Source organism: Chionomys nivalis, chromosome 9, assembly GCF_950005125.1.
Source record: "Chionomys nivalis chromosome 9, mChiNiv1.1, whole genome shotgun sequence".
Lineage (NCBI taxonomy): Eukaryota > Metazoa > Chordata > Mammalia > Rodentia > Cricetidae > Chionomys > Chionomys nivalis.
Window position 1 is genome coordinate 83,243,992 of NC_080094.1, and position 14,688 is coordinate 83,258,679.

The following is a 14,688-nucleotide window of genomic DNA, read 5'->3' on the forward strand; positions in this document are numbered from 1 at the left end:
TTGAAGCACAAAGAAGCCCTAAAGTGGGTGCTTGAAAGAGAGGTGTCACCAAGTCTGGAATCAATGAGTATCAGGTGACAAAAGAAGATGACTCTAGCAACAGCAGTAGCAAAGTCCTGCTGGTCAGATGGCACCGGGGCAGAAGAGAATGGGTTCAGCAGCAGCCCACCCTTCGGCTTTGTCCTCATTTGGGTCATATCTAACAAGATTTGGTCTATTACTAATATATTTGTTTGAGGGTTCCCTCCCCACCACAAACTAATGTAATCTTGAATAAGAACAAAAGATGATGATTTAGAATGACCAGATATTGAACCAAGAAAACTGACGATTTAGTACTTCAAGTTTTTAAACAGGGTGTTACAGAGGAAGGGGTTTTATAATACCTCATACAAATAGTATTGGAGGGCCAGTGCGATGGCCTAGCGGGTAAAGATACCTGCTGCCAAACCTGATAATCTGAGTTCAATCCCTGGAACCAAGATGGTAGAAAGAGAGAACTGACTTCAACAAATTGTTCTCTGACTTTCACAGTGTACTGTGGCATGTGTACACACACACACACACACATACACAAATAAATAAATTTAGTATTGTTTTTTTCAGTGAAATTTTTAGATGATAGTAATAATGGGAACCTTTTGGGGGATTCTAGTAAGAACAAAAATATATTCTAGAAAGATCTAAAGTTATAGCTATAGACACAAAAGAAATAGGATGAGATTTACCTTAAAATACTTAGGAAGTGTGGTGGTGCACTGTAATAATCCCAGCTCTCAGGTGACTGAAGCATTAAAATCTCCGGTTTCGTGTCTGTCTGGGCTGTGTAGCAAGATCCCATCTCTGGACAAGGGTTGTTTTAGGGCAGAGCGCTTCTCTGGCATGTGCAAGGCTCTGCTTGAGCTCCAGCATCCAAAGGAAAGAGAAAAAGGGGTTGGTGCGGAGCAGAGACCAGATGCGCAGTGTGAGGGCGATGTAAAGAGATGATGTTAGTCCAGGAAGAAAGAAAGAAAAGAGGAAAAGGGAGAAATAAGAAATTATATGCAAAGTAGGTGATCTGGTAGGAAGGAAACTGGAGAAAAGCTGTCGTGAGGTCTGGCTGAGGAGAATCTGTCGGAGAGGAAGTGTAAGATTTGCAGATGTCTCCCCTCTCCTGTAGCATGAAACATGGACAAGGGGAGCTGGGTGACAAAAGAGATGTGTGCCTTAAGACAGAGTGAAGAGAAGAGATGACAGAAGGTGGGCAAGACGGAAGCAAGACCTGCACAGCGGTGCAGATGCAGCAGATGTGAGAGAGAAACGCTTTGCATTGGTGTGGATCTCAGTCTAGTGACACAAATTTAAGGTCAATTTTGTTATATGTAATTTCCGCTCTTGATTAATGTATTATGATTGTGCAGTTCATTTAAAAATGTAATGTATAATTAAGAAATATAGGTTAATAGATAGTAATCTATAATAGTCAAGCTTGTAGTCATGTTAGTTAGATTTTCTAGATGTATAGAGATATATTTCAGTTAGACAGGTAGTCTCCAAACCTTTCAGAGACCTTCAGAATATGGCATTTAAAATATTTAAGAACTTAAGACTTTTCATGACAGTGAGACACGTCTGCTCCTGGCAGCACAAGCTACTTCAAGAGGAAGATGGACATTGAAGAGGCTCCTCATGGAGTTGGTTAGCTGTTTGGGCAAGAAACTGCCCTTGCCTGGACTGCTTGACTGGACATGCAGGACCCATAGAGAAATGACTGCTGAACTTGCCTAAAGGTAAGATAGTCCTTCGGGGTTCCTGCTTCATGAAAGAGTCTGCCAGACATTCTGCAGGACACAGAAGAAGTGACTGACAAACTGCCAATATAGGCTGAACTGTCTTCGAAATTTCCTGCTTCATGAAAGAATCTGCTGTATACTATGGGCCAGTAGGCTGAAGATGGATGCCCCAATGATACAGCGGAACTTTGGGTGACTGTCCAGGTTGCGAGATGTCTCTGCCATTTCTAGAGTTTTGGAAGTTGCTTACAATGTACTTCCTGTTTACTTAGGTAATATTATATCCTTCTGAAGTCTTTGATCAAGTTGAAGAATAGATAGTTATTATTATAATTTTCCTTACTTATGATAAAAGATAAAGTAGATATAAATATTATAACTGCAATTCTTACTTGATACCTGTTTTGTTATATGTCATTTTTCTATGTTAAAGTTAAAGCCTTCCTTTTTGTTTAAACAGAAAAGGGGAGGTGATGTGGAGTCCCCTCTGTGTGCTGTGATTACCATTAATTAATAAAGAAACTGCTTTGGACCTATAGCAAAGCAGAACTTAGGTAGGCAGGGAAAGCTAGGCTGAATGTTGGGGAAAAGGAGGTTTTTAGATACATAGAGATTGTATTCTGTCTAGACAGGTAATCTTCAACCGTCGAGGGTCTGTGGAACATTGCATTTAAATAACTCAGGGTTCTGTTGACATGAGATCTGATTGCTCCCTACTGCACCAGTCTATTCCCGAGGGAATGGTGAGCACCAGACACTCCACTTGTTTATTTTCTTCTCGGCACCATTGGCCTTTGGGCAAGGAACTGCCCATACCTCAACCACTGACAAAGTACATGGTATCTGGGAATGAATAAACAGGACACAAGGAAAAAGACTGTCAAATTTTGCCAAGACAGGGTTAAGATGGTTCTGAAAAATTTCCTGCCTCTAAAAATGGTCTGTCAGTTATGCTAGGCCTTAGCCAAAGTTGGTTGCTTCAGTGTTGCAAATGAGACTTTGGGTGATTGCTCAGGTAGCTAATTGTCTCCATCATATATTGCTCACTTTGGAAGCTGCTTGATTGTACTTTCTGCCTGCTCAAGTAATATTATCTCCCTCTCAGGCCTTTGATGGGGTTGAAGATTATATAGTCATAGTTACTGTTCTTTTATGATCTAGCCAAGCCATTTCCTATACAACACTTAGACTCCTTAGGATAGGATGATTATTAAAACATTTACCATACATTCCTTGCTTAATATTGTTTATGCTGGTTATACTAATTATATTTGATATCTATTCCTATTGTATATAGTTTTGCATTGGGTTTGGAACACTCTTATTTAAACAAAAGTAGGAGGTGCTGTGGGAGCACATTCTGCTCCTTCAGCCAATAGCCTTTAAGATACCAGCCCATTTGGGCATGGTCTCTTATACTGTAAAAGCAGCGGTAAACTTGTGCCCACACTCTTGCTTCTGGCTCCCGCTTCCGACTGCTAGACTCTGTTCCTGTTCATGTGGAAGACTGTTGTCTAGGACAGTGATCTCTAAGTTTTCCCTTATTTATTTAAATAACCCTTTATTGTTCATAATTCTGACCTGGCGTGAAATTATTTGGTGACATCCGTCATCACCAGAATCCTGGAAAACGTGCCAACGAGAACAGTCTCTGCCCAGGCTCCTCTGCACAGTTAGGGGATGTTTCCCCCAGAGAAAATATGAAATGTAATTACTTTGGATTCCAAGTGAAATTAGACAAAGTCCTGGAAGCTCTTTTAGAGGCCTTGGGTAAAAGGATCAAAAACCTTGTAAAAAGACAAAGGCCATTTATGGCAACCTGATTGTAAAATATAGGACATGAAAAGCATTTTATGTTTGCTTGTTTTTATTTTAGTTTTTCAAGACAAGGTTTCTCTGTGTAGCTTTGGCTGTCCTGGAACTCACTCTGTAGACCAGGTTGGCCTTCAACTCAGAGATCCACCTGCCTCTACCTCCCGAGTGCTGGGATAAAGGGTATGCACCCCACTGCCTAGTATAAAAAGCATTTTTAATTACCACAATGTTTATATTTAAATTTTTTCCTTTGCTATAAAAAGTATAGACTCAGTAAGCTGTTCCCCAATGCTTTGTGTTGATTTCCCATCCTGAGGTGCATGCTTTCCCTGTCCTCATTTGCAGTGAGTGTCTAACCTTATAAGAGATGTCAGGATTTCTTCACACTTGCGCTCACAGGGAAGCAGCTGAGATTGCAGCTGATACTCAGTCATCTTGCTTCTCTGCTAATGCTCAGTGGGAAGGAGCTGAATCCAGAGATAGTCAGCAGTGAACCATAGCAAGCTTTAAGAAATGTGTTTGGCCGGGCGGTGGTGGCGCATGCCTTTAATCCCAGTACTCAGGAGGCAAAGGCAGGCGGATCTCTGTGAGTTCGAGGCCAACCTAGTCTACAAGAGCTATTTCCAGGACAGGCTCCAAAGCTATAGAGAAACCATGTCTTGAGAAAAACAAAGAAAAAAAATGTGTTTGGAAGCCTGAAGACTTCAAAAGAGAGTTTGAAACTGGCGGTAGGAATGTGGTGCACACTTGTAATCCAAACTCAGAAGATTGAGGCAAGAGGATTGTGAATTCAAGAACATTGCAGGGCCAGCAAGATATTAGTGGTTATAAGTGTATGTGCAGTCCTGTTGTCCTGAATTCAGCCTCAGAGCCCACATTAAGACAGGATAATTGCCCTGAAGTTTGTGGGTCAGCCGACTGGGAATATGGAGTGTAATAGAAATATCAACAGAGACCTTTTCTTGGCAACGTGGTGTGTTCACACTCAAACATACATAATACACACATGTCCCCACACACATCAATAAAAATGAAAAGAGAGAGCACATTCTGGCCTATATAGTAAGATTCTGTCTTTAAAAAAAGAAAAGGGAGGTTAGTAAGATGGCTTAACACTTAAGAGCACATACTGCTCTTGCTGAGGAGCTGGGTTCGGTTCCCAGTGCCCATACTGAGCAGTTCACAACTACCTGTAACTCTAGCCCTACTAGATCCAAGGCCTGCCCTCCTGCCTAAAACACCTGCACTCATGTTCATGCTCCCTATATATACATATACATACACACACACACACACACATACATATAATGAAAAGAAAACATTAAACTCTGGCAGGAATTTGACTATTATAGACAAAGATCCTGGACTGGTTAGACGGCTCAGTGGATACAGGTGTCTGCTGCCATGCCTGATAGTCTGAGTCCCATTCCTTGGACCCATATGGTAGGAGAGAATCCACTCTTAGAGGTTGTTCTCATAGGACACAGTGGCATGCACACACCACACACATATGAGATAATCAGCTCTCAGAGAAGCCACATGTGAGAACTAAGCCCCTTGGTCTAGCCTTTCTGGGAAGTGACCTGTATGGAAATGGGCTCCTCTGTCCTTAACAACATGCCTGTTTGGGATAAGTGCTCTGTTCCACTTCTATTTTAGGAAAGTTCTTATGGGATCTGGTGGCTGCATTTGAAGTGACCGAGGAAAGAAACCAGGGCTTTATCTTCTCCATGCAGAGACTTTTCATAGCCCTCAAGGCCTGTGGGCTCTCATAGGTTCTTCTCTGCGCTGCAGGAAGGTCTGTCACTGCAGGATTCCGATCTGGAGATGATGCAGGAAGGTCTGTCACCGCAGGATCCCGATCTGGAGATGATGCAGGAAGGTCTGTCACCGCAGGGTCCCGATCTGGAGATGATGCAGGAAGGTCTGTCACCGCAGGGTCCCGATCTGGAGATGATGCAGGAAGGTCTGTCACTGCGGGATCCCAATCTGGAGATGATGCAGGAAGGTCTGTCACCGCAGGGTCCCGATCTGGAGATGATGCAGGAAGGTCTGTCACCGCAGGATCCCGATCTGGAGATGATGCAGGAAGGTCTGTCACCGCAGGGTCCCGATCTGGAGATGATGCAGGAAGGTCTGTCACCGCAGGGTCCCGATCTGGAGATGATGTGCACTAGGACAGTCACCTGGTCAGAAAACAAATCTTGGCCTGAAATGCCACTACCGCAGTGACCTGGTGGCTCGTCTGGGTCCTTCACAGAAACTGTGAGCTACACACCTCCGTGACTGCTCCGTGTCCCAGCCTGGCTCACCTACATAGTGACTGAGGATTGGTCAGTCCCTATTGAATTCCTCCAAAATTTAGGACTAATTTTTTTTTGTTTTACTTTACGAATTACTATTTGTGTGTGACAGACACATGGGGGTCAGAAGATAACTTTTTTTTTTTTAACTTTTTCTTTCCTTTTTCATTTTGAGACAAGATGTGTGATGTGTGTATCCCTGGCTATAATGATATTTCACTTGTATTTTAATAAATAAAACTTGCCTGAAGATCAGAGAGTAAAACAGTACCACTGATCAGCCTTACAGACCAGGCAGTGGTGGCCCACACCTTCAATCCCAGCACTCAGGAGGCAGAGGCAGGTGGATCTCTGAGTTTGAGGTTAGCCTGGTCTACAGAGTGAATTCCAGGACAGCCAGGAATACACAGAGAAATCCTGTCAAAAAAAAAAAAAAAAAAAGATGTGCACTACCATCCCTGTCCTGGAGGACAGCCTCAGGTCGTCAGGTAAGTGCTTTTACTCGCTGACCCAGCTCTGTAACCTAGCTTGGGGTTATTTTAGAATCCAAAGATCTTTTTTTTTTTAAAGATTTATTTATTTATTATGTATACAACATTCTGCCTCAATGTATGCCCGCACGCCTGAGGAGGGCGCCAGATCTCAGCACAGATGGTTGTGAGCCACCATGTGGTCGCTGGGAATTGAACTCAGGACCTTTGGAAGAGCAGCCAGTGCTCTTAACCTCTGAGCCATCTCTCCAGCCCCGAATCCAAAGATCTTGTCAGTGTGGCAGGCTCTGTGCTTGGATTGTTTTTTTCTAAACCACATTTTTGATTGATTTAGAGTATGTGCATGCTTGTATCTGGCCGTGAGTGTGTGCGCGCACGCTTGCACACGTGCACAAGAGCGATGAAGTGCACATGGAAACCAGAAGATGACTAGCTGGAGTCAGTTCTCTCTACATAGCACGTGGGCTCCAGGGACAGAGCTCAGATCCACGATGGCAGACGCCATTCCCTACTGGCTCATCCAGCTAGCCTGGTCTCTGTGTTCTAGTCCAGTGGACTCACTACATCAGAGAATGTACAGTAAACGAACCCAACGGTTTTTCCGATTCGTATCTGCGTATGGAGGCTCATTCCAGGTGCACTACATATTAAAATCACCTTGTCAGAACGTCCGAACACTCCTTGTGCACAGGCCCATCACTCACTTCCCACTCGTAGGCACACTCTACATAGAATAACGGGAGGGCAGATAATAACAGAGCTAGGAACACCGTGGCTGAACTCATGTCTAGAAAGGTCTTTGTAGTTGTGTAGAAGAAGCAGTGGCTTCAAGCAGCTTCTGCTAAAGTGTCCGTCTGAACAGCTCCAGAGTTCGCAGCCCCGCCGAGTGGTCATACTCCACTGACTTCTCTCATCACGTCACCATTGCCAGACTCTGTGGCACATTGTCAATGCAAAAAAAACATTTAAGAGCTTTAGGCCTTTTCTGAGCTTCACAAGGAAGGAAAGAACAAATCCAGGGATTGTTACTTCAGGGACCAATTTGTACAGAGAAACATATCTTTGGGGTTTGCCAACTTTTTGAAGAATAAAACTCCAGTCTTTCAGAAAAAAAAAACCAACAATTGAAAGAATGAAAGAATGTTTGTAGTGAAATTTGAATACTCAGGGGTTCATGCTACACAGGAATTCAGTGATATCATCATAATATCAAGATGGTGTTTAAAGTCATCCAGTGTGTGACCTGGTCTAGGCGAGTTTGTTCCTTGGAGAGAGGAAAAACCTCCCACTCGAGATGCCTGTGCACTGAGAGTCCTGTCTACATGAGGAAAACTGATGTTGGGAAGGTAGCCAGTGAGCATGGTTAGGGTCCCCTCTGAGACAATGAAAGCAATAGTAATGATCTTAAAACAACAAAAACTGGGAGGTAAAACCACAAAATTAAACAAAAGCAAGTGCATTCTTTAAAATGGGGTTCTTAAACTATTTCTAGACACAGTCTCGTTTTACCTGAGAATTTCCTTCTCCTTGTGTTTGCATGTGTGTGTGTGTGTGTACATTTGTGTGTACACCTGTGGGCACGTGTGCAACTGAGTGCGTGTTAAAGTCAGATGACACCTTGTTTGAGGCAGACTCTGTTAGTTTTCTGCTACACAGCTGACTGGGTGGCCGACAGTATTTTGGGCATTCTCCTGTCTCTGCACCCCCTGGGGGCAATGGGATGGCAGAAGCTTGGGTACATGCTCTAGTGTACAAATGTCTTCTCTCTGTTTTGGATATGTAACCGGCACTGAAAATACTGAGACACTATAAAATTGTTTTACAGAAAGGCTCCCATGTATTTTCTCAACAGTGCAGAGGCTCCAGCCCTAGTTTCTTCAAGTTTTCCCTAGCATGTCTCTTTCCTTCTCTCTCTCTGTCCTTCCTCATAGACGTCTAGAAGATATGACATGCTGCTCCATTTTCATTGTATTTCTTCAAAGTTAGAGATAATATTTTTTTATTTTTGTTTTTTGAGACAGGGTTTTTCTGTGTAACAGCCCTGGCTGTCCTGGAACTCATTTTGTATAGCAGGCTGACCTCAAATTCAATGAGATCCACCTGCCTCTGCCTCCTAAGTGATGGAATTAAAGGTGTGTGCCACCACTGCCTGACTGATTAATGATATTTTTAATGTTGATTCTTCCATTTTATTTAATTAAAACTTTATTATTCTGAGTAGTGGTGGCACATGTCTTTAATTCCTGCTCTTGGGAGGCAGAAGCAGGCGGATCTCTGTGAGTTTGAAGCCAGCCTGGTCTATAGGCTTAGTTCCAGGACAGCCAAGGCTACACAGAGAAACCCTGTCTTGAAAAAACAAAAATTAAAAAAAAATTACTACAAAGAACTTACAAATAAAAGATGCCGTGCAGTGCAGTTAGCCAGACCCAAAGTCTACCCATCCAGTGAGCGTCTAAACAGGGAGAGCAGCCGTGCTGAAGCTGGAGAGGTTCACATTGCGTTGTGTGGCCTGAGTCCATCCCTGGAGTCCACGTGGTATGGAAGAACTGATGCATACAAGTTATTCTCTGACCTTCACATGGGTGCCTTGGCACACACATCTCCAGTAAATGAATAAAAATTTAAATGGAGAAAGCATGTTGAATTATTAGAGACTTATAGATGAGATATGATGGGCCTGTGTTCCTGGGGACAGAATCACAGAGGGCTATTGCATTTGAGACAGGGTCTGAACCACATTGAGGGGCTGGAGAGATGGCTCAGTGGTTAAGAGCATGTACTTGCATAGGCTCAAATTTAACTCCTAGTTTTCACATTAGATGACTCACACCTGCCTGTACCAGCAGCGCCACCAGGGTTGAAAACCTGTGGCCTTTGTGGACACCTATAGTCTTATTTTTGCGCGTACACACAATTAAAATTTAAAAACTGTGTGAAGGATGTGATTTCACCATCATTAGTTCCTCTGCAGTTTAGACCATGACTTAGACACGACCTTTCTGCCCTGAGTATAAAACATGCTCTGGGACTTTGGGAGTCATCGTCAGATGGCTCCGTACATGTGGGATACAGTGTTGTCGTTGTAGACCCCGCTTGCTGGGAATGCAGTCGGCCCCGTTTCTCATCCTGGCTCATTTGCTGTAATTTTCATTTTCCTTATGTAAGATGACAATGGCACTGCCATAAATTCATGCCTAGATTAACCCTTTCATAGCTTTAAAGGCCTCTCTTCTATACCACGCCTTGCCAAATGTTCTCAGCTGGCCTTGTAGTGTGTTAAATGTTGATTTCCGTGGTATTTTTCCATGAGAAGAGTATTTAATCTGATTTTTCACCACAGCACTGTTAATATTAGAAAGGCTGGTTTTATCCTAAGTGATAACATATTCTGTTAAAGACAGTAGACAGTCTCCCCTGGGGGCTCCTCTGTGAGAAGGGAAATGGACGAGATGGCTCTTGAAATGTTTTCTTGTTCAGTTCAGTGATCCATATCCTTCTTTTAGATGGCCATCAAATGAAAACTGGAATTGGAAATTACTGATGCCCCCTTCTTGCTTGCCACCTTCACTTTACTGTCTTGTTGCCACAAAGATAAGCGTGTTTTACACTCATCATTTTCCTGTTAGGGAATTTAGGAGTTTCTGGAATCTGAAGCTGCCCTTGGTGGTGACTTTTATTGGATAATTGCTTAGTCTCCTATGGAATTTCCATGTGTAAATTACACTGGGCTCTATTTCTTTGGCAGGAAAATCCAAAAGCGACAGAGTGCATTTTTTCCTCCTGTCCCTGGCCCAGTTTAAACAATGACTCACAGGAGCCCTGGAGCTTTGCTTCGCGTTTTCATTGAGGGCCACTTCTCCCCATGTCTACTTTGTCTCTGGTGTCCCTTTAGGATCATCTCTCTCCTTTGACACGTAGGATTGTCTCTGTAGATATTGTAGGGGTGCGCAAAGTACTGTAGCACCCTAAAACAGATAGCCGTGGTGCCAGGGGGAGTGAAGGAGAGGCTCCCCGAAGACACAAGTAGCAGTTTGATCCAGGTAAAGACGAGGAGTCTCGTTTAACCTTAGCCTTCTGGGAGGCACACACGGAGGAGACATGACCTTCCAGGGGCCACAGCTGTACAAAGACGTTTTTATAGAAGGACTTGACCTAATCTCTAGTTGAGAATTTTGCAAGTGGAAAAGATAGACACCCCCCCCACACACCTTGTTCACCAGAGGTTCTTTCTCTCTGGTTTTACATTTCATTCTGGTTCCAGCCTTATGAATTTCATCTAATGATGAATTCTTCATTTTTCTTCTTCCAGTTTTAACAGTGTATGCCAAGGAACGCACATTCTCTTCCGGGAATTCAGCTTTATCCAAGCAACACCTCACAATCGGGCATCATTTCTACGGGCCTTCTGGAGATGCTTTCGAACCGTAGGCAAAAACGGTGGTAAGTCTTCTTAACTCTATTCCTCCCCATTCCCTCCCCTCCCCCTTTCTATCCTTTCCAAACATTTTCCTTTTTTAAAAATACCATTTATGTATTGGATATTGTTCATGTGTGTATGTAGGTTGCAAAAGTGACCTATTTAAGGTGTTTGGAATGCACATGTGAAGGTCAGAGGACAGCTCTGAGGAGCCGTTTCTCTCCTACCACCTTGGGGGTTCTGGGGATTGAACTCAGGTCATCAGGCTTGATAGCACATGCCGTTTTACCTTCTGATCATCTTGCCAGCCCGTACAGTTTTTAGTATGGTCCTCTAATACGGTTTGAGCCTATGGTTGTAGGCTTTGGAGTACCTTTTTTTTTTTTTTTTTTTTTTGGTTTTTCGAGACAGGGTTTCTCTGTGGTTTTGGAGCCTGTCCTGGAACTAGCTCTTGTAGACCAGGCTGGTCTCGAACTCACAGAGATCCGCCTGCCTCTGCCTCCCAAGTGCTGGGATTAAAGGCGTGCGCCACCACCGCCCGGCTGGAGTACCTTATTTTGAGGAGATGACTATACTGTGTCAGAGATATTATTAGCCATCATCACAGTGATGCCCATTAAGAAACCAGTATAGTTCTGAAACAGGACCAGAGAGCTAAGTGATTGGGAAGGGTACATAGCGAAGGACAGACCCAGATTAATGCCCTTGCAACCTGACTCCAAAGTTTTTGCTCTTGGCCAATATAATAAGTAAAAGGAATAAAGTGAATATATGTTAGGGCATTTCTCTCACTGCATTTTTCAGCTTTGTGTTTTTTACAGTTTCAAGCTTTTGCAGGTTTCTATCATGCAAGGATACAGACCGGCACCATTTCTATAATAGTGTGCTGTGCTCTTTCTCCCTCTCCCTCTATGTCTAACTCTTCCATTGTCACCAGATATTTTGTAGCGATTCTGCTCAGTGATCTTTGATCTTACCATTGCTTTGTTTTAGGGGCATGACTGGTGCCTCTGTAGGTACTGAACCTAAGTGTTGCGCATGTTCCGTGCTCTGCAGTGAGCCGTCTCCCTTCTCTCCCTCTTCTTGACCCTCCCGCTCTCCAAGGCAGGACGTTGCAATTAGGCAATTACTAACCCTATAGTGGCCTATAAGTGTGCAAGGGGAAAATCGAGTTGTATCACTTGAAATAAATGCTTAATTTTAAGGAGGAAGGCATGTCAAAACCTGAAAGAAGCCAAAAACAAGGCCTCTTCTATCAACCAGCTGATTGTAAGTGTGAAGGAAATCTTGAAGGAAATGTTCTTGGGATGATAGGAAAGAAAAACTGTTGAGCTGGACATGATGGCACACACCTGTAATCCCAATACTAGGAAGTTGAGGATCATGAGTTGCTATATAGCAAGACATCAAAACACATGGGGGACAGGAGGCTGAGACTTAACTCAGTGGTTAAGAGCACTTATTGCCCTTGCAGGAGACCAGAATTCCACGCCAAGCACTCACCATGTAGAGGAAGTAGGTGGGCACAGTGTCCAGCTGTTCCCATTGAGTTTACAAGCTCCTCCATACTGTTCTGAGCAGGTCTCTGTTTCTTTATGTAACCTTTTTCAAAATCATCTCGAATCTTATTAGATCATTTCAACTATCCTGACAAACAGATAATATGAGCATTTTGCTCACTTTGTAATTAATCAAATTCTGTAACTTGGGTGACTAGACTGCCTGTTGTTTGAGATGTACAACCATGCTCTCAGGCCTGGCTTACTGTCTAAGCACCTCTCTTTCTCTCTTCTGCCTTATGTTTAAGCCTATATTAAATTAAATTCGTTAATAAAAATCTTGACTCTGAGGAAGAAAAAGAATTAAATAAATAGGAATTGTTTAATTTGGAGGAAGGTTGCACAGCTGGCTCGCTGTCAAGCTGCAGTAGACCTAGATACGCTGATGTGCTCATGCAATGCTTTTTCCACTGTTTCTGCTTTGAAGGCTGCTTCGTCCTGTCATACAAGAAGTATCCAGTGTACTGGCAATAGCATCTTTCCCTTTACAGAATGAAAGGTGGATTCAACCTCAAGTGAACTGGTCCACTGGTCTCTATGTAAATGCCCACACACTGTGTGTAAGTGAAGTCTGTACTACAGCAGACTCTGTCTTTGCCAATTCCTTCTTAGTGCCTTGGTCAGTAATAAGAAACTCACTGAGGATCTGGTATGCTGAAGAATGCTGGACTGGTTTTGGTGATATGGTATGTAGAGATGACTATGGAAAACAGCCCAAATACCCTTATTTTTTCTTGATTTAGGAGTAGGGCCTCCTCAGGAATTTATGTACTTCCACAAGGGATTCACATAATATTTGAACTCTAAGCAGATGTGGATTTTTTTTTATCTTTCTAATCGCAGCTGCCAGTGATGCATCCAGCTGCTGAGGAAAGTAGTTCCCACATTCCCTGTGATCCTCTGGCCATAAGCAAGACCCAGATTCAGACTTGACACTCATTTCTAGGCTTCTCAGTTATGGAGCTTCCAATTTCTTAAAAACCAACTGCAAAGTCTGTGTCTAGATGAGCCTAAAATCTTTTCTCAAACACTTCAATACTGTCTCCGCTTCTTCCAGGAACTTTGGAACACCTTCCAGAGTGTGTCAGTTCCTGGTTTTAATCTGGAATGAGCAAAAGCTCTTGGAGGCAGAACTTAGAGGGAAAAGATTTATTAACCCCTACCCCAGTTTGATGCCAGGCACTGACACGTCGAGCTGCACTGTGCTGTTCTACAGATAATTTCCTTACAGCACTGCGTTCACATTTGCATTCGCAGGAAGAGGCTGAACCTTCTGGGAGGCAGCAGAGGAGTTTGCGGTTCCAGTCTGTCTAAAACGAAGCCACCTGTGGAAACTTAGGGAGCTGACCCCTCTGGCAAGAAACATCTCCTTGCAGTTTTTAGGAAGTACAGAGATTCAGTGTCATTTCTGCACGGCTGAGTTCTGAATGGTGCTAATTTCCTTGTGTCTGAGTTTCAGATAATCTTATGAATACTACAGTAAACCTTTTGCTATCTGGGCAACTTTAGACTTTTGGAAGCAGAAAGATCTATTCAAATGTAAAAGACCTTTAAAATTCATCCCCTTGCTTTGGTATTTTTTTCAGTGTGGAGAGATTAATCTGAATTTTCTGAGCCTAAAAAAGACTGAAATTCGTTTGAAGTTAATCTTTGCTTCTGTTGGGGAGTATCAGCCCCAAAGAGGTTTTTGTTCAGTTTCTTTCAATAACGATGTAGCTAGGGGCTTTGTTCTTTACCAATAGAAATACGTATTTGACATATATTTTCAGTTGATAAAATAACAGTAGGTAATTCTATTGTGAAGAATATCTATCAAGAGAATTGTCATCGTGACACAATTAATACTGGAACAACTCTTGTCATATACTGTTTACCAGACAGTGGTAACAATGAGACCCTAGAAGCAGTTGACCAGGCTGGCCTTGAACTCATAGAAATCCTAAAGGCATGCACCATCACCACCCAGCATTTCTTTTCCTCCTCTTTCTCTCTTTTTTATGTTATTATTTATTTACTTATTCATTTTGAGACAGAGTCATAATAACCTTTGTTCTTTGTTTTGAGATGGGGTCTCAAGTATCCCAGGCTGCCTGCAAGGTTCCTATGTAGCCAAAGAGGACCATGAATCCCAATCCTGTGTCCGCTCCAAAGAGCTGGGATTACACCCAAGAGTTGCTAACAGTGTAAGGAAAGAAATATTCAAAGAGCATGACAGTGTTCTGGAGTTACACAGGTAGAGAGTAGGGCCCAGGGAGGCCGGGGTAGCCAGACAGTGCAGACTAGAATAACACTGAGAAAGGTTGTTCAGGGATATGTGAACCGCCAACTACA

General features: G+C 43.1%; 1 protein-coding gene across 1 annotated transcript in view; it reads left to right on the plus strand.

Moving 5' to 3' along the window:
• The window catches only part of Cstpp1 (centriolar satellite-associated tubulin polyglutamylase complex regulator 1), a 172,204-nt gene that overhangs the window by 57,493 nt on the left and 100,023 nt on the right, over positions 1-14,688 (plus strand). Inside the window, exon 3 of the mRNA XM_057781985.1 lies at positions 10,691-10,821. Within this exon, the coding sequence (XP_057637968.1) occupies positions 10,691-10,821 (131 nt within the window). The remainder of the gene's footprint in view (positions 1-10,690; positions 10,822-14,688) is intronic.